At 41.3% G+C, this 26,382-nt stretch overlaps 1 protein-coding gene across 2 annotated transcripts in view; it reads left to right on the top strand.

Annotated features, from left to right (window-relative positions):
* Nucleotides 1–26,382, top strand: part of grin2aa (glutamate receptor, ionotropic, N-methyl D-aspartate 2A, a) — a 136,770-nt gene that overhangs the window by 83,945 nt on the left and 26,443 nt on the right. For both annotated transcript variants that reach the window (XM_065964267.1, XM_065964266.1), the window contains 4 exons: nucleotides 2,984–3,150; nucleotides 7,634–8,062; nucleotides 16,850–16,964; nucleotides 24,809–25,011. In XM_065964267.1, the coding sequence (XP_065820339.1) occupies nucleotides 2,984–3,150; nucleotides 7,634–8,062; nucleotides 16,850–16,964; nucleotides 24,809–25,011 (914 nt within the window). The remainder of the gene's footprint in view (nucleotides 1–2,983; nucleotides 3,151–7,633; nucleotides 8,063–16,849; nucleotides 16,965–24,808; nucleotides 25,012–26,382) is intronic.

Here is a 26,382-nt window from a genome sequence, read left to right as displayed (position 1 = left end):
GTAGAGGCGCCTCTGGTCTCAGAATAAGACGTTGTAGGCCAGCAGAAGATGCCCATTTTGACAAAGAATATTGAAGCCTTGTCGAATGTGTTTCATCCTGAGCGGTGCTTCTGATCACACAGTCGTGTAAAAGGAGAATATTCAGTTCACTCAAGATCCGCTTCGTTCCGGGTTTCACAAGATGACACCTTGTAAAATAAAGAGATACAGTTTGTTCCATTTTCAATCGTGTTAACAAAAGAGTGTTTATTTTGCTAATGGAGATTTGTGTGAGGCTCCATTGCCGATTTTGGCTCCCCCCCTTTAGGATACCAAAAGTGGGGATATTCAACGGGTGGCCTTGGGTATCATACCCTCCTCCAATTATCTGATAACCTATTCACACACATATGGCAGAGGTCGCTATGAAAATTGACCATCAGTATGAACTAATCCCATTCACACACAAGCAGAGGGAGCAACTTGTGTTTGAACGTCTTGCCCAAGGACTCATCGGACATTTGGCTGCAGGAGTTGGGGATCGAAGAGACAACCAACTCTACCAACTGAGCCACAGACACCCTGATTTTTTACAAGTAAATGATCCTTCAGTGGATGTCAGAAATATCCTAATGACCCTCAAACAAACCTAACAAAGCACAAAAAAACACCTCATCAATATAAGAAAATGGAACATGTAATTCAGTCCAAAGGTGGCAGGTATCATTTTCAATTAAACCAATGTAAATTAGAATAAACATCCCCACACAGAGTCCAGTGTAAACCTGCTGCTTTTATTCTGTTCTGTGTATTCCACTGCCGGCCCTTTGCTCGTCACAGTCCTCTGAATATTGCAGAGTGTGTGGGAGTATCGGCCGGCGCTGTGATGAAGACAGGAGTTGACATGTCTTATAGCATGACCTCCCTCCTGTCCCACCCTGCTCGAGCATTGCTTCAGTTTCTACCCCATTAGAACTATATCTTCTACACACACATACACACAGAGAGCCTCTGAAGAGCACTTGAGTGTAAGTATCGAGTGAGCCAACCTCACATAGAGATACAATACCATTACAGAGCACGCCAGCGTCTTGGTATAGGGGGGAAAGACATGCCTGCACACACTCACACACACACACACACCAATGATGCAAACGGTAAATCACCCACATTATTCAGAGTCTATACACAAAGTGGAAAAGGAAAAGCTAGGTCATGCATGTAGAGATGGAATTATATACAGTGAGCTGATATGGTTGCGAACGTCGATGCTCAGTCCCTGCTTTCTGCCTTTGTCTATTTACGCTCCCTGTGCTCAGTCGTATTAGACCTACGCTGTGTCTTAGAAGTTGTAATCTCTTTTGGTAGATTCTGCATAAATAATGCAAAATCTGTAAAGAACATAATCCAATGTAATACAGTCTAAGAACCCATTTGTTGCGTCTTTCGACAATGTAGCCTCAAATAATCTCCACAAAAGGATATCGGCATAAAAGTGCAGCTAATAATCGCCTCTCAGATGTAGTTTCTCAACACCAACCCCATTCTCGGTGCATGAGTCGGACTGTAAGCAATGCAAAGTGTCCGTCTTGGCTGGATAAATCCAAAACCGTTGTCGGTTATTACAAATGGAGATTGCATCAATGTAAATCCAAAGAGTGATTAATTTGACCTTTAGCTAACAGGTCCTTCAAGGTGTGTTTTAAACCCAACTTTTGCGGGATACACTTTGGCATTGAGGCTAATGCCAGGCACCATCGCACCACACAGTAGCCCCTAGCGTCACTGTTGCTGTTTCATCACACAACCAACTCAACAACTCTCCCGTTTTTTTTTCCGCCTTAGTCACACTGTGGATTCATTCCTGTGGATGCAGGCTGTAGGCAGTGTGTGCATTTATGTGTGTGAGTGTATGGCGGTGCGTGGTGTTCATTTTAAGGGCAGGTGTGATCTTACAAAGTGACACCGGGTGGAATCTCTTTGTCTTCATTTGTCTCATATCGCTCACTCCAACCTTTTGTGCTGTCTTCTTGCCCTCGTTTCTCTTTCTTTCGTGTGTGTTGTAGCTGTCAGGTTGCAGCTTCACACTCACTCACACACACACTCACACACACACACACACACACACACACACACACACACACACACACACACACACACACGAACACAGAAGACACGCACAAACACACCAACCTGCGAGTCTATCACAATTAGAGTGCCTAAGACAGGCAGTGTGAACTCTCTGACATTTCAAGGTAACAAAGTCCACACAACAAATGACGCAACAAACAACCAAAGTCAAAGTCAGAGCCAATTTTGTGATGCAACAACCCTTTTTTTCCCCCTTCCAATCAAGCTCATTAAACAGCCAGTACCATAATGCATTTGTAACCTCAAAATGAATGAATAGTCAATTTGTCCACCTGTAATTGTGCTTGTCTGCTTTGTCCAAGCGTCATGTCTCAGTTTGGCTGAAATTAAGTGGCAAATGATTCAGAGTCAGGTTTAATGGAGTGGATATGTGTGAGTCAGAGTGAATGTAGCTCTCACCCCCCCCCCCCCCCCCCCCCCCCCCCCCCCCCCCCCGCCCCCTAGAACCAGGCCCACAGAGTTCTGCAGCCAGCTTGTTCCGCACCAATCCAATTTGGCCTTAATTGAATTGTTCTGAGCCCCTCATCCATATATTTTCTCCGCAAGAAGCTTATTACTCTCGATCTGTGTGTGTTTGGTCGTGGGTATGAGTGTGTGTGTGTGTGTGTGTGTGTGTGTGTGTGTGTGTGTGTGTGTGTGTGTGTGTACACTCATATCGTGCCAAAGTTTAAATGCTCTGTAGCTGATTGATATTGCTGAGATGCAGTTTGAATTAGCTGCTGGACTAATAAGGGAAGCAAAAAAATCCAAATAAATCTTCAACTAAATCTCCTCTTCCCTTTTCTATTTCCTCCTCCTCTCCTCCGCTTTTTCGTCATCCCTCCCTTCTTCCTGAACTTTTTTCTTTTCTCAGGATGTGAAGTCGACTTTCTTCCAGTTCGGGGCCTCCATCCAGCAGGAGGCGCTGCTCATGCTCAACATCATGGAGGAGTATGACTGGCACATTTTCTCCATCGTCACGTCGAAGTTCCCCGGATATCAGGAGTTCATCAACATCCTTAAAACAACTGTTGACAACAGGTGGGATCAAGGAGACTCAAACTGCGTTGTGCTGCTCATTACAGTTGAATTTTCTTCCTTTTAGATTATGAACTATTAAAGTTCCTAAAAAATTTACAGCTGATGATTAATGCCACCCAAGAATACGCTGTTTTCAAACATTAGCATGCTACATTGTCTCAATAACAATTCCCTGTTTGAGTTTAGCAGGTATTCCATTTAAAACTGAACTTTCACTCAGTACAAAATCATCAACTTCATTGTAGCTCCAAAGTTACGTTTAATGTTCAGATACTTCAGTCTGAACCAATGGGCAGACATCTTTAACCCTAAAGCTCAGCTGCTAGCATAGCTCAAATCTTTATCATACGAACAACAAAATTACATCGCAAATGTTCTCTTGCAGCTAGCATACTGTTAGCACTGTTTGCTAGCTGAACTGACTTTAGAACTACTTAAGTATTTCTAACTTGGCGTCCAGTGCACCAGTGCACAATCGTTAACCCTAACCCACATGCACGAGCTTCCAGTTTAAGAAAACATGACAAACATTGGTATAAGAACACGTACAGGTGTGAACAATTGTACTGATTTAGAACACGTCATGAATCTGATGTAGGTTTTTCCTATAAAGGTCTTAACAACACATTTAAATAACATCTTCAGAAGACATTTGTGAATGAGGCCCATTCATCCCATCAAATTATATTTAAAAGCAGAAAAATTGCAGGAAAGTAAAATGGTGATATCAAACTCTTTAGGTTTATTTCTTGAACTGTTAATACGCACTTACCCCGGGCATTTTCTCAAACGCTAACCCACCACCACCACCACCCCCATTCTCTCTTTAATCTTCTCCGGTACCACTGCAGATTTTCGTCAGAGGAAAGCGACGTCTACTTAAAGAGTTACTGCACACAATGTGTTTTTTTTGTTGTCTTTTTCATCTCCCACACTCATACAGTATGTACTTCAGAGACAGCCAGCCTGAAAGGATTTCATCAGCGTTCTTAAGATGAGTGTAGATGACAGGTGGGTTTACTGCACATGTGGTTTGGCTGTCTGCCGCACCTTTAGGTTATATTGACTGATGCCGAAACTCTCCACAGAGAGAAAGAGAAAAACTACTAAAGAGACCAGCAAACTATAATTCTTGGCAAAAAATATGTCAAGTTAATGATGCATGTGCAGCAGTGTTGGGATGTTGGCAGGGGCTGGTGCCTGCATCTATGATATATTGAAGCCCAACCGAGGAGGGTCTTTTTCATTAGCAGTTACTTTTTATGTCAAACCAAACTGGTTCAAAATCCAATTATGTATTTGGTATGACAGTCTTTTAAAGGACAAGAAGAGTGAGAATGGATACTTTAATTACTTATTAAATAAGATCGTTGATCTATCTCCAAAACAGCTGTTACTGTCCAAAAATGGAAAGTTTGAGCTACAAAATGTAACAAAATGGCCAAATTAAGTTTTGAATTCTGATCTAGACACATACTAGTTTATCCCAAGGGAAATTCAGAAGAGTGGGGATGACATGCACCAAATGACCCAGGCCACGACTTTGAACCTGTGGCCAGTGCTTGGAAAACTTTGCCTCAGTGTTTAGGGCACCTGCTTAACCAATTGAGCTAAATTGGCGCCCCTGATTTAGGAAACCATATACATTAAACCATGCTATGATCTCTGTATTTAACGAAAGCGGTAATGTTCCAAATAATATTGAAAGGAAAAGGCAATGTCAAAAAAAATGCCACATCTGAATTGGTGCCCAATGTCTTGCATGGTAGGGGTTTTTGCTGTCTTATTAGTTGAACCTTTTTAATAAAACTGAAACAAACATATTTAAAGACCAGGCAGAGTTCTGCAGAGGTCAGATTCTGTGCAAGTTGTCCCTTCCAGTTTGAGGGAAGTGCAAGCTGCTTTTGTATGTTTGTGTAGATGACCATTTATCATCTGCAATCAATATCTACTCCGTAAAAATGTATTTACTGTATGATACTTCAGTTAGAGGATGCTACACAGCATGAAAGATCTGAAAAGTTACTAAACATTCTTATGTTGATAACTGTGAGGATCGATTCTGTCCTTAAAGTTAAAATTACGCTCATAAATATCAGTTATGAAACCAGAATTAATGGAAATTCCAATTATTTTTGATGAAGCCCTATCGACTGTCTGTGATGACATTGATTTCCTGTGACAGTTTTGATACCAGTGAACTTCCATCACTTACTGTAGAAAATTGGACTAATCAACTCAGTTAGTGAGGGCTTGGCCAAAAATAGAAAACGTTAGTATGAGCTGCAGCTTACATTAAATACAGACCAAGGTAGGCTATATAACATGAGAATAAATTTATTAACAGATGGCTTCATACATCAACTTTCAAGTGGAAATGAATCCAGACAGGCGGTTGGTCTGTATGTTGTTTCTACATATAATAGTCAAGAGAGTCCAGTAGTTTCAGTTTTCTCATGATTAAACACACACCATACACATTCATTTGTTCCAGCAGAGAATGCATGATTGATCTGCATGTAAAGAGTGCACAAAGGTGAAAAAAACAATGTATAATCAGCTTAATTAATATTAAGCTTAAATTAATGACCACTGCCCAACAGACCTGTAGTATTGCTTTATATGTAAATTATGTAACCAGCTTAAATTAATATTAAATGATTTAAGGCTGGTTGGTTTTGTTCAGACGAACCACACCTGCATCTGTTTTGTTATATCTTCGAAACCTTTTTGTAGAAGATTGAAATTGAATTTTCCCATATTGTTATTACCCCCGCTGTCTCTCTATTTGGCTCTCTTTGTTAACATGTCTTTGTGTTTCATTGTCTCTCTTTACTAGTCTTGTCATCTGCGATGTGTAGACCATTATCACTTTGGACAGCAAGAAGAGGACTGCAAGTCCCAAATCACTCTCATGTTACACTGCCTATCTCTTGTTGGATACTTTGCATGATGAAATAACTGCTTTTCCCAATTTACTCACCATGTTTCACACGTTGTAACACTCACAAGGACCTTTACTTCTGACACCACAGCATGCTACCAGTTCATGATATTTTACTTTTTTTTAATAACTTCAGCAACACAACTGCCATTTGCTTTGTTTCTGCTGCTTTCAAGCCATGGGTTCATGTACCTGCTATATAACATCACACCTGTCATTGTGAAAAGAGCAGCCAGTCTCACTTGGTTAAAAATATGCTCTGTTGCTTTCAACTCCTGCAACAGGACTAAATTAAAAATGTGGAATTATACAGATCTGTTTTCACTTAAGCTCAAGCTCAAAAGTCAAGCTCTAATGCTGTTATGATGTCATACTGCTGTGTATTTATGTAGTAAGTTGTAATTTACATGGATTAAGTATAATTGTTGTCATTTCACTATTTTCTTTATCTGTATTTTTATTCTTTATTAATTCATCCAATGTGTGGCTCATTTAACTGTTAGCTAGAAAGTGGCTAAACAGCCTAGGTTACATTTTGCTAGTTTTGAAGGAACTGATACAAAAGGCGTAATTTACTGAAAGTATCCTAGGAAGTGACAGAATGCTAACATTACCTGTTAGCTGTTGTCGGGAAGCTAGTGGGTCAGTGCGTCAAGTATGTTGTTTTTTGAGTCAAGTCTCTATATACCTTTCTTCATGTAGTCTATCATACAGTATAATGTGCTCAAAAAGTCAAGTTAGCATTTGAACCCAATCCTAGTTAAAAGTAATATTAGCTAGGAAGTTACTAGCTGTTAACATCAACTGTCGTTTAACAGGACCAAATGGGTACCCAAAATGTTATTTTACTTAACCAAATATTTGACAGGTGTTCACTGTTTATTCGTTTTCATGCTGTTGAATGTTACTGAATCATGTGAAAGAATCAATATTTGTCATATTTCCCAGAATATAGCGACTTGTATGTTGGGACACAGCATTAGCCAACAACATCAACAGCAATTTTAGCTTCCTATACCCTGAGGACGATGTCAAAGGAAAATGGCTGCTGTGCAAAAAATTGTCAACTAAAACAAAAACATTGTGTAGAAAATAATCTGCACAAATGTCACATGGCTGTGCTGTAGCGTGCAGCAATTTTTGGTCAAACAAAAGGTGCAACACAAGCTGCGCTCCATGTTGATAGCAACAATATCTTCTGATAACAGTTGTCACCAATTAACACATTGGCTATTAGCACTGTGCTGGTCCTTTCACATGAACAGACCACTGTTTGTTCTCATTGTCCTTTAGTCGTATGGGCTGGAACCTGCTGAGTGTCATTATCCAGGACCAGCTTTAGCATTTGCATTCCATTCAGCCTTAATGCGTTTCCCCTGACAATAAGCACTCTACACCTATTAGCATTCCCATCGCACTTAACAATGATATTAATTATAATGGATAATTACAAGTGCCCTTGCCAGCACCTGAGCAAAGTTAATAGTCTATTAGTTAAATATTAACATTTCACTCTTGTCCTTGTTATCCTTGCTTTAGTTTTGTGGGCTGGGACCTGCAGAATATCATCATTCTGGACGCCGTGGAGGAAGACAGCCGCTCTCAGATCATGCTCAAGAAGGTCCAGTCCCCCGTGGTTCTGCTTTACTGCTCCAAGGACGAGGCGGTCTACATCCTGGAGGAGGCTCGCTCCCTGGGCCTCACTGGATTCGGATACATCTGGATCGTGCCGTCCCTCACGACCGGGAACCCAGAGATAACTCCCGACGAGTTTCCGCCAGGAATGCTATCGGTGTCATACGACGACTGGGACTACCCTTTGGAGGCGAGAGTTCGGGATGGTTTGGGGATCATAACCTCAGCTGCGGCAGCCATGTTGGAGGAATATGGCGACATACCTGAAGCCAGGACGTCCTGTTATGGCCAGATGGAGAAGACGACCAAGCTGCCACCCAGTGCACTACACAAGTAAGTAAAGAAGGAGGATGTGAATTCGTTTGTTTGGCGCCTATGTCTTTAATTATGAGTAAGATATTCAGTGGGATATGCATTTTTTAAGAGGGGAGAGAAAGAGACACAACAGATTTTTGGAACATGTCTTCAGGGTTTGTGTATTTCTATAACATCAAGAGAGAATCCGTTGTTTATGTTTGTTTGAATGCATGAATTTCTGCATTGTCTGTCTGTTTTCTACCTTTGTCCTCAGTAATTAGAGATTTCCCCCCGAGTTTCCACCAAGTCAACGCTAAGTATTGAGATTGAAAAAAAGATGCAATTACTGGATAGAAGACCGAGGGATTGAAAGCGAGAGCAAAGAGAATACAGGAAGTATGGGAGTCAGAGAAAAATAAAAGTTGAATGGGAGTCGAGGAGGCAGTTTGCGATTCTGGCGGTGAGGAAACAGGGAAAAGGGAAGAAATCGAGACCGGGGTAACAGCGGGTGGCTGCTACAAATGAGTGCTCTCCAAAATTGAAGAGCTCCTTGATGAGTCCTTCTGTTCCTCCTCTCATTTATTCTTCCCGCCGCTCATTCACCCTCTTCTGCTCTCTCTCTCTCTCATCATGCGCTCGCTCCCCAGCAGCCAGTGGGAGATGTCGCAGGTCTTGCCAGCTCTGTCTGGCTTTCCATCTGGCAGAGGAGGAAGAGATGCATACAACCGGTGTTTACATTCCATTATTGTTCTCTTTTTTAGAACAATGATGTGTGAAATTACAAATCTGGAGTTAGAAATGGCAATATTTGCTTCCAAAAATGTGGGAAATGTTATATTTCTCTGCCTCATTTTGTAATTCGAAAGCTTTAATCATTGGGAAAAGGACATATTTACATACATATTAAACCATATGGATGGTATTTAACCATCGGCTTATTATTTTATGAAAACATAGGACATCAATGTAATACTAGGACTAGATCCTGTGTGTAAGACTGTGCATAATCATGCTATTATTCTTTACATTTTCAATTAGTACCTTGTGGACATTTTGTTTTTTACCCAACCACATCTTAGAAGGTTGTATGATATTATTCTCACTGTGAGACATTCCTACATCTGCTTGTCAATTTGTGGCAAGTATTAGCAGCTGGTTTTTCCATTTCACTCGTGATTATATTTCAGGAAAGGATGAGAATGAGTCTGAGCGTAAACAGAGAGGAACAGAGAGAGGAAACAAAATGTGAAACAGTAGGGGTGGGACAAAATATTGACACAACAACATATCGTCATCCTGACCTGTGAGATACAATTATGCAATCACTGGTGCCGATTATGGATATTTACCTTTTAAAAAAAATATATGGTGCCTTAAACATACTTTCCTGGCAGTTTGACTCACATCATGACCTCTCACTGTGATGTTTATGACATGAATGAGGCCGAGGTGAACAATAGGTAATAGGCCAAAGAAGAAGAAGAAGACAGCGGGATGATATCTGAGGGGAAACTACCACCAAAGTCCAGTGAATAAATACATTATTCTTTCAACTTTTTAGGGGCATTTTGTGCTCTGGATGCATCATTATATGTTTGTCTTGTAATGTATCGATGATCGCGGAATCACTGTTTGAGTTACCCTGCTATTCCCACCCCTTATACACCGATCTGTAAAACATGAACTTACAACTTCTTATATGAAGCACTTTCTTTCCATCCCTTAACAGATTAAAGTTTGAGAAAACATTTTATACATTTTCCCTATAGGCCAGCTTACGTTTTTTTTCTTTGACATTTGACTGTCTTGACACACTTTAGGTTTTTGGCAAATAAATCAACCACAAACTATTTGGACTTGCTAACCTTCAAATCATAGATTACTTATCAATCCAACTTTTATCTTGTCGAACTTGCATCAGGATTGAGAACATTTCAGTTTGAGAGTTTTCTACCTCGATCATTTGTCAGTTGGGATAGTTCCAGGGCCCTGAGAGATTAAAGAACTCATAGCAAAGACTGGAGAGAGAAAAATGTGTCCGCTTTGAGAGCTTGAAATTTCAGGGGTCATTAATGCAACAGGGGAGTTTCTGGCATTGCTCAGCAGCTCATAAGTGATGGTCATTTTGTGCAAAAGAGACACTCAAGTATGACTGATTGCACCTTTGACAACCTCAATTGGGCTTTAAACTCTAATTTAGCTCTATGGAAACACGACTACACAAAAAGAGAATTGGCGAATATCTAGAGCCAGCTGACTTTGTTCCCAGCATGCTCTGCTGCCTCAGGTTGTTACCCAGGTGATGAGTGGCCACAGATGGCTTTGTTGTGGGTGAGAGAGCTCAGCCAATAGGGCTTCGGGGATTGAACACGAGCGACATGATTGGTCAGGGCCAGGTCGGGGCGACGGGCCAGTGTGTGTTGTTAGTCCATCAGCGGCTGTCAGGGGAGCGAGGGGGGGGACATGGCACACACACAGAGGAGGGCAGATGGGTTGTATGTACAAATTTACAGCCCCCGTGTGACATATTGCAATATTTAAAGTGTGTCACAGTATTTTGTATGACTCGTATCTTGAGTTCTTCAGGGGGCTCCACTCCACTGAAGATTTTATGATAACAACTAACCCTAAGTTAGTTGATTTTCTGATTCTTTTCACACCTCTCATGCAACAAAAAGTTTTTCAGTGGATTCTGTCTCCATCTAGAAGTCAGCTAAAAAACATGTCACAATCAGAAAAAGGATGTTTTGAAGACATTTATATTAATAGATTGAGCTGAATAAGAGAAAGGGTCTGTAGTTCTGATGACAAGTGTCTTTGCCTTGAAGGCTTTCAGTGAAGTTTTTAGCTCACTTCCTTTTTTCCCCGTGACAGCCATGATGATAAATCCACCGTGGCACTTCTAAGATGAATGTGTTTTGCTGAGTAATCGAAAAATAAAATTAAATAAAAACAGGAGACAAATGACCGGCTAAGAGCCCTGGCCAGTGCAGCAATCAGACCAAGTGACAACTTGTGCTCCAGTATAAAATATGCTGCGAGCATGCTGGAGGTTTGTGTGTGTGTGTGTGTGTGTGTGTGTGAGAGAGTCCGAACGAGAAACAAGAGAAATACACCGCCTCTGCCACCTTAAGAGAATATTCCATCATGAGAGATTTACAGTGTATCTCTCACCTTACTGTAGTGAACATTGTGCCTTAAAAGACTTTCACACTTATTTATCACTGTGCGTCTGTCGGTGGGGCTGTGTGCTTGTGTGTATGTGTTTATGTGTGGGGAAAATGCGGGGGGGGGGCTGTAGTTTGTTCTGACAGGTAATTTCAGTCTCTAGCCCTGATATATGAGGGTCAGAACTCAGGAAGTCCATGTACGCACAAACACAACACACACATTCACACACACACACACACACACACACACACACACACACACACACACTGCGTCCTGGGGCAGCTGTCATGTAAGCTGTCCAGAGACATGTTAGTTACACGCTACACACACTGCAGCCGAGGATACCAAGAGTTATAACGCACGTCATCTGCTGATGGATTTAAACTAATTGATTAATTTAAAGATTAATGTAATTATAAGGCTTGTTGATGTGTAGGCTAATCAGTGTGGCGACATCATTATTCAGCTTTCCACAACAAGAAATGTCAACTCCATACTCTTTATACACCTGAAGAACATGAAAATTGAATATTAAAAGTTTGTTAAAATAAATAAATAAATTAAGTTGCGGTAAAGTAGTATGCTAACATATTTATTTAGCACTTTTCATCATCGGGGAGATCAATTTAACTCTTAGTATTAGCTAAAGACTAGGGTCATGTAGAATCAGGTACTAATAAGCACTCATTTATGAATAATAAGCAGCCAGAATGCTATCAATCAATCAATCAATCATTATTTTTATAGCACAAATTCGAGACGCTTTTAAAAAAGATCATATGGGATAATATGCAGGAAGGGTTTCTCCTTTGTGTTCCTCGCATTCTTGTTGTCCACACTTCCTTGCCGCTGATGTGGAGGTCGGAGTAGGCTGTGCATGAATGAGGACGGCGGTGGTGGTGGGGACGACTCAGACTGATGGTGGTGGCTGGGCGTCAGGGACGTCGTATAGTCTTCATGTGTTTTTGGTTGGATAGGTAGTATGGATTTTTATACAAGCAGCATCATGTCCACGGCTGCCTGGATGTTTTAATCTTCTTTTTTTTGGAGGGGGGGGGGAGAGATTATGACGAACAGTATAAAGACGTTTTCAGTATTGTTTTCATTAAGAAAGGATCAAAACTGATTGACAGCTAGTGAGGCTGTACCTCAGACGTAAATGAAGTTGCCTTTTTCCTCAGAGCATTAAGAAACATGGACAGATGGGACTGCAGAGAAGAAGAGACGAAGGAAGTTTAGTGAGTCGCAACTATCCTGCAAATCCCCCAAGACAAGTGGTTTATTAATGTTTCGTCAGAGGGAAGGGCATCCAGGAGAGGTGCTCCAGTGCTGTGCAGGGAATTTTGAGTAAAAAAAATAAATAAACAACATGTTTTGCATATTGGAGAAAACCTGCAATTTTTCACAGTCAAGTCAGCCACACTGCAAAGGATCCCAAGCCAATACAAACCTAAATCCTTTTATGTGCAACAAACACAAACCTGCTGAAGTGGCTGCGCGGACATGTGTTGCATTTCACGGTGAGACTGCTAGCTCAGGGAAGAGAAAAGTGTAATTGTTAGCGTAATCTTTTGCTGCCTGGACGAACACACAGAAATAACCGCGCAGACAGAATGTAAAAACACACACACACACACACACACACACACACACACACCAGAAAGAATACAAGACGGGCAAATACACTGCTAAGCTAGCGTTCACCTTGTACATTCATCTCCCACATCCTGACTGAGGCTGAGTGTGTGTGCTCAAGTGAAGAACATACCCTTAGGTCATCTTAAAAGACCTAGATCAGCACTGATAGCAGCCCACAACTCGCACAGTGTGTGTGTGTGTGTGTGTGTGTGTGTGTGTGTGTGTGTGTGTGTGTGTGTGCTGGTGTGTGTGCTGCTGCAGCTCATAGATCACAAGCGCTGACAGTATAGCTCATTGTTTTGACTGGTCCTTGTCTTGATGAAGGGTAAACGCCTCTGTCTCAAGCAAGTTCTCTCTCTCTCTCTCTCTCTCTCTCTCTCTCACTCACACACACACACACACACACACACACACACACACACACACACGAGTATTAGGCAGCTTATCCTAACATCCTTGTAGGGACTTTTCCCCCTGCAGTGAAGACTCTTCAGATAAAACACAAGCTCTCATCTCAAAGTGAGACATTAGTAGACATCGGCAGAAACAAGGGAGGGCTTGAGACTTTTCATCTTTGTGTCAAGAACATTTTTTTTGTAACCATACAGGAAGTGATGCTGTTACCAGAAATAGACCAGTTCGTCCAGAAATGTGTTGCTTCATTCAGTGGCGGACCTAGACTTTTCAACTGGGTGGTGTAAGTGGGGCCTGAGGTAGTATGTGCGCATACACACACAGAGGAAACTTTAAAAAGTAACACTTAAAACATTTAAAATCTTCTTAGTTTAATTGTTTAAGGACTGAAGAAGAGAGCTATAGGCTGCTGCAACACAGCAAAGATAGGTTTAACACAAGTCCTGCCCATGTGACAAGGCACATATCCAGACATAGAATGGAGTTTTGGGCTGGCTACTGGGGTTGCTATGGCCACCATGGCATCCCATTGGCTCCGCCCCTGGCTTTATTAATCTATAGGTTAGAAAATGGAAATATCTCAGTTTGTTTTTGCCTCTATATGGATGCGTATACTTCCCGCCCCTTTATTTTTTATTTTTCAGGAGCCTTCTTTTCCTCTATTCTTCCTCCTCCTCCTCCTCCTCCTCCTCCTCCTCCTCCTTCCCCCCTAATGAAAAGAGAGATTACTGATATAATGGAGGCTGGATAGTGAGAGGAATTGGATCGCTTTGCTCTCAGTGCTACAGGGGAGAGGAAACACTCGGTGCAGAATTGTTGGGTTGGGCAAAGTAATTGTCTGTGTTTCTGTGTGTGAGTGCGGCGGGGCTGTTTATTTTGTCGGGGGTTTTGCGGGGTCATCTCACAGTGTATAAACTTCGATTTGTCTTTGTATCCTAGCAACGCCCTATCAGGTCCACCTGCTTGATGGACGTTTGCCCAAACATACTTGCAGACACACACTCTGCTCATCCTTCCTGCATCCATCCTGTTGTTTTTTTTTAATTATATTCTTTGATTTGTGCATCGTGAAACGTGCAGTATATTAACTGTAGTCATGTTGATAAAATTGTAAAGTTGTAGCTGTTTGCCAGGAGGCTTTAAGTCGGCCCTTACTTCAACACTTTGCCTGTTTCTACATTGATTGGAAGTTAGGTTGAGATAGCATTTCCAACATCGTTCAGCTTCAAAACCCCACTTCAGAAACCAATGAGTGACATCACTGGGAGTACAGTATGTCCATGCTTTATATACAGTCTATGGGACGCACTTTAAGGGTTCCAGGGAGGTGGTCAATTGGAAGAAAGTGGGCTTTAAGGGAGGGAGGCCTCATAGAGACAGAACCTACAACAGCTTGGGTTAGACAGAGGCTGTGCTAAGAGTTTTAACAGACAGGACTCAATGTCAAACTAAAAACAAATATCAGCCTTTAAGACAGAGGGATGAATTGAGGTTGTTCTGAACATCCTCATTTGCTCCCTACAAGCCTTCTTGTTGTGTGTAAGTGTTGTCTACTTACAAGATGTTGTACTCAAAGTCATGGACTTCTGACACTCTGCACGAGTTTCAACATTGTTACATCAGATCGTCTGTAATATTGTTTTAAATAACAAATCTTTGATGGCCTGCGTCAAAAGAAATAAGAGCACAAGGGAGCAAACATAATCCAAAATGAGCAACAAAGGAGAGCAAAATGTAGAGTAAACAGATGGAAAGAAGGGGGAAAGCTTCGACTGTTTGTGTGTGTGTGTGTGTGTGTGTGTGTGTGTGTGTGTGTGTGTGTGTGTGTGTGTGTGCATGTGTGTGTGGCCTGTCTGCATCACTTCCAGATAGATGGTGGCAAAGCGCAGAATGGGCTGCTGTCTAAAAGAGCAGCCCCGTGCGCCGGTATCGATTCCTCTCGCACCTCTTCCTCGGCTGTGGTCGCACATAATTGGGTTCAGCGCCGCATCCCATGTCCAATCAAACGGTTTAATACTTCTCACCTGGCTGCCTGCGGGGCCAATCAGATTATTTTAATCACAAAAACCCACTCAATCCCCTTATCTCTGGCTGATTTCATCTGAGCATTGAGTGGCTGTGTGTGTGTGTGTGAGTGAGTGTGTGTGTGTGTGAGTGTGTGTGTGTGTGTGTTACTAAAAGCTATTTAAAGGGACATGAACACACAAATGCACTTTAAAAAACTCATTGGACCCAGGCTGTTTTCTTTATTATGCATCATGAAATGGTATTTATTGCTTTTATGTGTAACATGCTCATATGGGAATATGAATCATAAATCTTATTTCATATACTTACTGTGACTAGATAATCAGAATTTCAAGAAAAAAAGGAAAACTGAAGGGCAAGGTTTTTGTTTGTTTCTCGTTGTTTTGTTCCCCTTCGGTTGTGCCACCGTCTCAGACTGCTGGATGTGCATTTTTCCATTTTGAAAGTTTTCACCTCGGCGTCGCCACAATGGAGACGAGGAGGAAGAAAAAACAAGGGAGAGAAAAGAGGAGCTGTCTCCCCCCTGTGTTGTACATGACCGCTGACACAAGGAGTGAGGGAGACAGAGTGGGAAAGGACAGCCGTGATTAATGTGGAGGCTGTGTGGACCCAAGAATATCTTCCCCCTGCCCTCCATCTTAGCTAATGTGACCTGCCATATGGGTCACTCATTACAGTGTGTGTGTGTTTGTGTGTGTGTGTGCTTTAGGTACTACCAACCTTTTTTTTCCTTCACAGTATGGATTTTGGTACCTAGACCTGAGGATTGGTCGATTTTGATACCGAGTACCCCTCTCTCCAAACCATTGTGAATTAAAAACCTAATATTGTAAAGTACTGATTGCTGAAATGTTTGACTAACTTTACAAAACATGGTTGTTTTTATTCGCGTTACATGATGAATTACCTGTTACAAATCTACTTTTTAAGGCTTATTGGTTATGGTATCAGATGGGTTCTTTGACTGGCACACTCTCATACCATATACACAATACCTGGTGCAAGGTATGGGGTACCGGACCCCTGATATCCGATTCCCAGTACCCGATATCTGATACTGCATTGTGGGCAGTATCATGCGTATACCCATACTTGTATCAGTAAGAGAACAAATCTAATTAAACCTTTTTTATTCTGTTCATGTTTCTAGTATTAATAACCCTGAACTATTTTACTGATAATACTGTCATTCTATTAAAACACACATTTCCAGGAGTCTTACAGGTTGGCCGAGCCACACACTCACACACTCATACACACACACACGATATTGCAGGACATTGAAAAAATCCCTTAGAATAAAATGTTCACTCTTAATACAAAAGAGCTTGTGTGAATATTTTATATTAGTAATACTACTAGATTGTAATTTGACTTTTTCTCATGCTAATGTATTAATTTTCCTCTCTCCTGTTTCTCCACGCCTCTGTTCATTTCTCTTCTTTTTCTCATCCTCGATTTTCTCTCACCTCCCCCTCCACGTTCGTCCTCTCCTCTCTTTCTCCTTATCACCCTCTGCCTTGCTACTCCCCCCTCCTTCCTCCCCCCCCCTTCTTCCCCGTTCACTATCAGGTACATGATGAATGTGACATGGGATGGCAAGGACTTGTCATTCACAGAGGACGGCTACCAGGAATTCCCCAAGCTGGTCGTCATTGTTCTCAACAAAGACAGGGAATGGGAGAAGGTAGGATCTACACCTGTGTGTGTGTGTGTGCGTGTGTGTGCGTGTGTGTGCGCGTGCGTGCGCGTGTGTGCGTAAATTATTAAGTTTGCAAATATGTGTTCTTTAGGACCAGTTACAACTGTCACATGGATTCTAGTGTATTTACACTTATCTGATTCATTTAACTTTTCAAGCTAAAATGGAATCATTTAACTAAATAAAAGCAAAAAGTATTGACATCTGGCCGTGTAGAGAAGACGAGGAAAAGTAAGAAAACACATGCACATCACTTATTCAGGTGCTGAAACGTAAAAAAAAACAAAAAAACACTAGATATGATGCACAAAAAAAAGGCATCACCATGGCTCTATATGTATTTATCTGCTATGTGCATTAAAGAACACAACGTTTCTATAGCAAATATAGCATATAGCCCGGTCAGTCATATAGCAAATAAATAAGTGTATCTTTGGGAGCCATAGTGTTGTGAGACTTTGTGCATCACATCTAGTGTAGTGAAGGATACAGAGGAACACTAGCATCGAGGAAGATACAAAATAAATAATCCTTCAACTTCATTAATTATATAAAATTGTGTTGTTTTGTTTTTTTTAAAGGAAGAATGTGCGACTTTTTGATCCCGTAGATGTCGCCCTTGAGCCCCAGCATGAAACCAAAACAAACTGACACCTCCGCCACTAAGCCTCCGCTCTCCTCCAGTGATACACCACAAACCGCCTCTCTCCTCACGTTCTTTAATTAAACGGCTTTACTACGCAAGAGGATGAGTCGGCGGGCGGTCCCGTCCATGTAAACATGAAGTAAACACGGCTCAGACATCAGTACAGCCAGCGGGACTCGTGTGTCTCACTCGTTGTAGACAGTCATGACTCAGAGAGACATTTACGCGGGATATACTTGATTTCTTGTCGCACGTTCTTCCTTTAACTACAGAGAAAATTGGTTGGTGACTGGTGAATATTTGCTTGAATGATGGCCCTGATGTCTTCCTTGTTGTCGGTTTTGTTTGTCGTTTGAGCATGTTTCTGTCTGAAGATCAACACAATTATTAAACGTTTCTATTTGTTTTTCCACTTTTTTTTGCATATCTTTTAACATACAGTCCAAAACCAATCTTTCTGTGATAACCCTGATAATAATGACCTATCTGTGCGTGCAAATATGGTTTCTGTTGATGTTTTTAAAAGTGACTGACACATTGTTTCCTCAACCAAAAGCTACCTCATCCATTGCAAACCTAATAACGGGTAAACTGGTAAGTTTCTGGTTAGAGTGACAACCAGTTTGGCTAAACAGAAGAAAGAAAAAAAAAAAAAAACGACGCCTACAGAAAGTCTGCCTCTGCATCATTGTACAAAACTTAGTTGATCAATGAGCTCATTTACTAACAAGCCTTTGGATCCCTTCAACTGGTTAATGTGGAAAAAACTTTGAAAATAAATGGCCTCCATGAACGGCTGAGTATTCGTGCTGTTGTAATGGACTTTAAATGGCAGCCATGTGTCTTTATACCTACAGCTGGCTGCCTCTTGCAGACCTAAATGCCTCATGTTTAATGCCTTAATAGTTCATCATTCAGAGATGTTCAGGCGGGGAAGGGAAAAGTTCGAGAGAGGAATTGAAAAAGAGGAAGGTGTGGCTAAAAATAATGATTAGGATTTGGAAGAGAGGGAGATAGATGGTTATGTGTTTTTTGTCTTTTCATTCGTCTCCCTTGCTGTTTACCCCATTTTTTTGTTCCATTCTCCCATAACGTACCCTGTGTCTGTCCTCATATCTCATCTTCCTCTTCCTGTTTCTTCCTGCTCCCACCTTTCCTCCTCTGCACACCTTTCCTCCTCCAGTTTTTTCTCCCTCATCCCTTTCCCTGTGTACCTTTCCTATTCCAGATTATCCTTGCATCTGTGTCTTCCCTAATATCTCTTCTCCCTCTTCCTGTTTCCTTTTTGCTTCCATCTTTCCATCCTTTTCTGCTTTTTTCCCCCTTCCTTCATCTATCCCCTGCACTTGTTTCCTATTCCAGATCATCCTTGCATCTGTATCTTCCCCTAATATCTCCTCTTCCTCTTTCCTTTCCTTTTTGCTTTCCATCCTTTCCTCTATGCTTTTTTTCTTCCTCATCCCTTCTTCTGCGCTCCTTTATAGGCCAGATTATCCATGCACTCTGTCTACAGCTGCCATTGCAGTTGTGGTCTCTGATAGCACATCAAAACCTCTGTTAATCAAAAGACTGAGACCTCTGTTGTTGAGGTGGAATAGGGTCAATGCCTGTGTGTGTGTGTGTGTGTGTGTGTGTGTGTGTGTGTGTGTGTGTGTGTGTGTCTGTGTGTGTGTGTCTGTGTGTGTGTTTCCCTTTCCACTCTGGTTGTTGACAGGAATACTTTTTGAGCAACCTGTGCATTAACAAAATCCTTTTTTTCACGTCACATCGGTGTGTGTGTGTGTGTGGCTGTTACAGTATTCAGTTAAGTCTGCCGCAATCTGCACAGCCTCCACCCAATCTTTGAGCCAAGCTTCTTCATATTTCATACTGACACGCAACCACCAACACTGGCTCACACACAAAAGACCCTTTGTTGGTTTGCTGACGGGAGGTAGAGTGTGTTGTTGTAAACAGAGAGCCAGAGAAATTGATTAGTACCACTTCACTGTGGTGCAGAGAAAGAGAGACATGGAGGCCCAAAGTGGAAACGTAATTGGGAGCTTGCTTTCCCTCTCTCTCTCTCTCTTTCTCTCTTTCTCCCTCTCGCTTGCCCCTTCCCTCTGCTGCACTCGTCCTACCCATGCGCAAAAAAAAAAAAAAAAATCCGTAGCTCACACAGAGCGGGAGGAGAGAGACTTCCATGATGATCAAGAGATAAAAATTCAGAAACTGCACTAAAATATGGATATGCACTAAAAATATAAAATGTGTCCCCTTGAGGCACAGGAGGGGGAGACAGGCAGAGGAGGAGCTATATGGAGCGATACAGAGACAAGCGAGACACAGAGACAGATGGGCCCAGATAGCTAGAGCAAATGAGCACAGGAAAAAAGAGACACAAAAAGAGGCAGAGAGAGGTAAAACCGAGCCACCAGCTTGTGCATATTTTCCCTCTTTTTGTTTCTGCCCACCACAGGTGTTTAACACTCAGGTTCTCAAAGAATCCACACCTGCTGGTCTCTGTAACAAACACACCTGCTTTCACAAACAGATTTGGTTAGATGGTGTTCTTCTGAGTTTAGGGAAGAGGGGCTTTGAAAGTGCTACACCTGCGTAGTCGGATGTGTATGACTTTTTTTTTTTTTTAAGGATTACGTAACCGCCATCAAATGACTGTTTTATTTAAAAGAAGCTCAGATTGCAGCAAATCATGCGAGTGTGTATGAATGGATGAGAGGGCTGGATCCAGAGTGGCTTAATAGGACATTTATGCAAAATAGGCTTTTATCTAGAAACCTTTTTTTTTTTTCATTACAGCCGGAGTCTTTTAATAGCAAGAAAATGTAACATTTGGGTGCAGCCTTTCCTGAAGAAAGGGAATACTTTAGCATTCACCATTTATAAGAGTTTTACACTTGCTGAAATTATTTTCTAGTGTATCTCAATTTAAAAAAAAAAAGACTCCAATAATAATGTTGAATCCAGAGGAAGAATTAAATCAATTTAATGATAGTCTGGTACTGAAAGGTTCAAAGGAGCGTGCTTAACTTTGGCAACAATAGCTGCTAACCCACACAAAAAAATATATATATTCACCTGAATATTAATGGCTTGTACTTGAAGCTCATTAAAACATGTATCATGTTTAAACAAGATTGATAGTTTTAAAAAAAAGTTTGCAATCTTCTTAGGCATGGTGGTGCTTTAAATCAAAAGGTTGAATATTCAGAATGACATTTCTCACTTACTGATGGTTGAACTTGTGTTGATGAAAATGTCTTCTGATTAACAGGTATTTAGTAGAAAACTAAATATTTGGACAAAAGAGAAATGTACTGATAGTTACACTCGAGGAAATGCAATGTTGCTGTTGCTTTGAATAACTAAATATAAAGATTTATAAATATAAAGAAACTATATCTCACATGGTCATCATCTCTAGTGTCACTAGAACATCTTTTCTTAAACGATAAATATGATTGTTAACATGTTTTATACATTAGCTAGTTCGATGTCCATGTAAGTATAAGTTTAACTTTTTTTTTTTTTTTTTACAAATTTTCTTAGAGCTATAGGAAATACCAAGATTAAGAATCACTGACTTTGCAGAATTTTCTTATTGCTTACAGTGTTACAGTACATAACCTCAGTGATTAAATGAGAAAAGTGTATTTACAGATCAGAACCAGGATGTTATGTTTTATTCCTGCTGAGTAGATGGAGTGGGTAAATTGCTTCAGGAGCTGCCGCAGTGTTAGGAGCCAGTTTACAAAATAATTATAACAGACAGCATGGGATTTGTGCTTGGAGAATCACAATATGGAAAGCAGATGTGCACAAAAGCTTATGTGCATACACACACATACGTACACATCCACACAAACGTGCATTTTCTATCCTATTCTCTGAATCTTAAAGAAAGAAGACTAAATCCATGGATGTAGTTTTCGCTCACTCTTCCACCTTGTCAACCTCTTTTTCTCTGCCCTTGTTTTCTCACACACACGTGAACACACACACACTTTAAAACACACAGAGCAAGCGTAGGAGGGTGAGAGCAGAATCCTTTCCCCCGACATAATTTTGTCTGACAGGAGTGACAGATACTGTTTTATGACTGAATGCGTTTTCGCCACGCTATTAGGAACTCATTCTCCCATAATGCAGTGTGCCACAGCGATGAGTGGCAAAGAGAAGGTGCTCAGTGTACAAGCACTGACCCCTGTTCTTTAAAAAAATATATGTTGTTGCCTTTGATCGTGTATGAAGTCTGTGTATGTGAGTGTGAGAGTAGGTGAACTTGTTTACCTATCTAACAGAGCACAGTCGTCTTCAAATCATTCACCAACAGGGGAGCCATGAGAGGACATTTTTGAAGCGTGTGTTTTTGTGTGTTTTTCAAAGGTTACAGACACAGTAAGGGAGAGAGGGAAGGTGGTGTAATAAAGATTAAACAGAGAGCAAGAAATGCAGACACAAAGAGCAAAAAAAAAAAAAAGGAGGGAAGGAGAACAGAGAGAACAGCCTAAAAAAGGAGGGCAGGTGTGAGGAGTATTCGCCGAAACAAAACAAGGGATTTCAAGAAAAAAGAAAGAAAAAGAAACCATTCAGAGACTTAGTTCTTCTTGGGTCGAGTATCATCTCATCACAGAGTGGCTCTCAATCCGTCGCAGGGTGATGGTGCGATAAGACTGCCGCCATGGGATGTTATTATGTGGTAATCCCACAGGCCCTATCATCGTAACCTCCCACTGGCCCTGCTGTTACATCGCACTTACACACATACACATCCTAGTCCATGCAATGTGCGTGTGTAATATCTGCTGTTTTATACAGGGTAGATTCAGCATTATGCTGCTTGGTCGGTCGATAGAGAGAATCCTCTCATCTCTCTAGGCATTAATTTATAACCCTCTTTGTTTAATTAGAGCGAAGGAAAGAGGGAAGAGGAGCGCAGGAGGACAGGAAATCAGAATAGATGCTGAAGTCAGCTTCTTTTTCCCCCCTCCTCCTCTTCTTTCTCTTTTTTCTACCCATCTTGTGAGTAGAATATATATGTCTCTCCTTCAAGTTTATTGATTCATCCAACCAAATCAGGACCAAAACTCAGAGCTTAAATGAATGATTGAGAGGAGACTTTATTACTATGTCTGAATTTTTAACATTTCTTTGAACACAATTATATACAGTGATACTTTCAAGGTTCAAAATGTAGTAAATGTAACCAGTATGGAGTGTGTATATCAGAATAGCACACGGCTTGCAACTAAGACCCATGAATGACTCTGAACTACTTGTGCAGTACAAGCCAAATGTTTTGAACCTGCACTCCTTTCCTCTCTGACTTAGGTTTTGTGTTCGCTCCTTCCCCAGATTGCCCTCATTTCTGTGATACAAGCCCTATCTTACTGATTATGCACAAATTTCCCCCTTGGTTAAACACTTCAGAGTCCCGTTTGCTGCTATATCTTCCCGCACTTTTGGATCGACACACACACACACACACACACACACACATATACATTACGTGTTTGTGTGGACACATGCACGCACCCACTCGCTTGTGAAATGCTAAACAGCTGTGGTAGGACAGATAGACAAATGCGACTGTTCCCTGGAGAGTGAAGGTGACACACAAGAAATCCCACACATGCCACCTCAACGTTCTGTCCCGACCCCCTAACAGCCATCACATACACACATGCACCTACACACACACACACACACACACACACACACCGGAGAAGATGTAGCCGACAGCAGAGTGAGCTGTTGACGGTGGTGCCAACTAAGAGCGGAGAAAAGACTCTAATCCCTGTCAGAGGATAGAAAACCACTCAAAGCAAAACAATTAAAATGCTAATTTCACTTCCTCCTCTCTGCTTGCCTGTTAATGACTTAGCCAGGCATGCAGGCTGCGCAACAACATGCGTGTGTGTGTATATATATGTGTGTGTGTGTGTGTGTGTGTGTGTGTGTGTGTGTGTGTGTGTGTCGGGGGTTAATGACTTCTGTCCTATATGACCACAGGGTCAAAGGGGTAAAATATTAACACGCCTTTCTAATGTACATATAACTGTTTGTGCCCGTTCTTTCACACACCTAGACAACATATTTGGTATCTTATCCCGTCACAATTTGTTACATCACACATGTTCGCGATTGTGTGTGTTAATGAGTTTGCAAAACAAACAAAACTTTCCGCTCCACTCTACAGCAGTATTGCAGAAAGGAGCCACCAGAGAGGCTGGAACAGAAGAAGAAAGGAAGGACATAAGAGAGTTTTGAAATGGAGGGAAAGAGTGAGAGCGAGGTTTTGCCATTTTCTGTCTCCTGTAACATTAATAATTGAGAGTCGAGCAAAGCCTTTTTGCCTGCTGTTGTCTCGCTCCCCCCCCCTCCCCCACCCTCGTCCCTGTCTTACAAAAACACACGTCAACAACACACACTCACACACACACACATTTGCAGACAGCTGTGAGTGGGTGAAGACCATCCATACGGGAATCTGTGACATCACTGCTCTGAAAACTTTCTGAATTATTAACAGAGTCGCAGCGCTATCATGCCGCCACACTCCCTCTCTCTTTCTCATATATGTTCGCATTTATAGCTCACTGTACATCCCTCTGTGTGCATTAGGTCATGCATCCCTACACACCATGCTTTTAATCCGTTATCTTGTGCCTATAGTCGTCCTAGCAGTCCCATTATTTATGGTCCGTAAACGTATGTATACCGGTTTGTATGTCTTTGTTCCAAAAAAAAAAAAGCATTGTATGTGACATGAAAAGGAATTGTTAACATGTGTCTACATTTGTAATCCTCTCCACTTCCTCTCTACTTTAAGTTATAATGCAACAGGTTACAGCAGTTACAGGTAAAGATAAGTAACACACTGCATTTCTCTCTGGTTTCACTGGATATCATTTCCCCCACCACTTCTGCTTCCTGTCTGCTAATAACCGTAAGATCCGAGGGCAACAGTTTTGCTGAGTATTAGCTTTAACAGAACGTGTCTTAGGGCAGATGCTGACTCCCGATCTGCTCACTAATTGTAAAGTATTGGATGAGAGCCACACCTTTTGTAAAAGCCTTATTTTTTTTAACTTCCACTCTTATTTTTTTGTTTCTTAAAAATCTTCTTGCGCTTAACTCATTTATCAACTCATCTCTGTCGACCTCCTATCCTTCCCTTCAGATGGGGAAACTAGAAAACCGCAGCTTGACACTGAAGTACCCGGTGTGGCCGCGCTTCAACTCCTTCGGCGATGCTGAGCTGGATGACAACCACCTGTCCATCGTCACCTTAGAGGAGAAACCTTTTGTCATCGTGGAGGACGTGGAGAGGCTCACTGGTACCTGCATGAGGAACTCAGTGCCCTGCAGGAAGCACATCAAAGAGTAAGTCATCTATTATGTATGCTGGCGAGCTTCACCCAGTAAAATCCTTCTTAAAAGAGGCCTCTTTAAAATTTCATTAACATACATGTTTGTTTTACTCAGAACAAAAACGATGAATTGATTGTCGTTTTTTAAAATTGTTACTTGAGTATTTTTAGTGGTTCAAAAGAGTCCTATATGTGTCGGGTACCCTTATTTGCATCCAGTTTAAATTTTTCTCACAACTTGTATGCCCCTCCCCCGTGAAGCACAATACTTACAATCCAACAAACACTGAATACCAAAGGAAAAAAGTGAATATCAAAATTAAGAACGAGTCCTTCTTTAGTGTTTTTAAAGGGTATCAATAAGCAACTTGCTATCCATGTCATGTTAGCTTTGATAGCTTAGAACAAAGGGACTTATGGATTAACACAAATGTTAATGTGATATTTCAGAACTTTCAACCTGTTTTAATTCACCGAATGTGAATACTCAAAAATAAAGATGTTTTGCTATAGTAAGCATAAAGTTAAACGAGAAAAAATAGAGGGAAAAAAGAATGAAAACAAAGCAATCAGCCAGGCAAAATACGTAATGGTGCAGTACAAAAAAATGGATAAACTGTAATCCACTTAACTGACTTAAAGCAATGATACCGTATGAAATATTCTCTTGTCTCACTGTGATGTGGTCTAATAATTGGCTGTTCACTTTGTGAGAACACAGTAAAATAAAGTGTTTTGGTAAAAGGAGGCACGAATAGCATCATCCTTTTTTATATTCCCCTCAGCACTTCCCTCCCTCCCTCTCTCGCTCCCCTCATAAGCATGGGAAGAGGTGCAGTGTGCGATCTATGCAGCAGCTTCTTTCCTCCCCCTGAAAATGGAGGCAACTGCTGTACTCAGCAGTTTACTTGCCTCCTTACCAATTTTCTCTGTAACGCCCAAATACGTCTAGCTTTTTGCTGTATTATATTTCTCAAGTTTACACGCATACACAGAAAATGTGGCTCAGGGTTTGTGTGCGTTTGTGTGCCATTGTGTGGCTTCAGTGCTGCTGAATCAAAGCGTGTAATTGGTTTGTAGATAATTTAATATTATTGCTCCGCAACGGAAAATACACACTGGAGAACGCACTTACAGTAAGATTACCATGTTCACAACTCCAACTGTGTCATTCTTAAAGCTGGATACATACATGCAAACAAAAAATGCTGTCTGTAACTACTACACAGACACACTCGCATAGCCACACTCACTCAGATAACCAGATCTGATTAAGCAATAATGGAGTCCCAGGGAAGAGGCTACCAGAGATTTTCATCCAGAATCACTGTGAAGTAGGGCAGAGGATAAAGCATCTCCAAGGAGGAAGATAAACACACACACA

Source organism: Labrus bergylta, chromosome 16 (genome assembly GCF_963930695.1).
Source record: "Labrus bergylta chromosome 16, fLabBer1.1, whole genome shotgun sequence".
Taxonomy (NCBI): domain Eukaryota; kingdom Metazoa; phylum Chordata; class Actinopteri; order Labriformes; family Labridae; genus Labrus; species Labrus bergylta.
The sequence above is the reverse complement of the archived record's forward strand: the minus strand, read 5'-3'. Positions and strand labels throughout refer to the sequence as shown.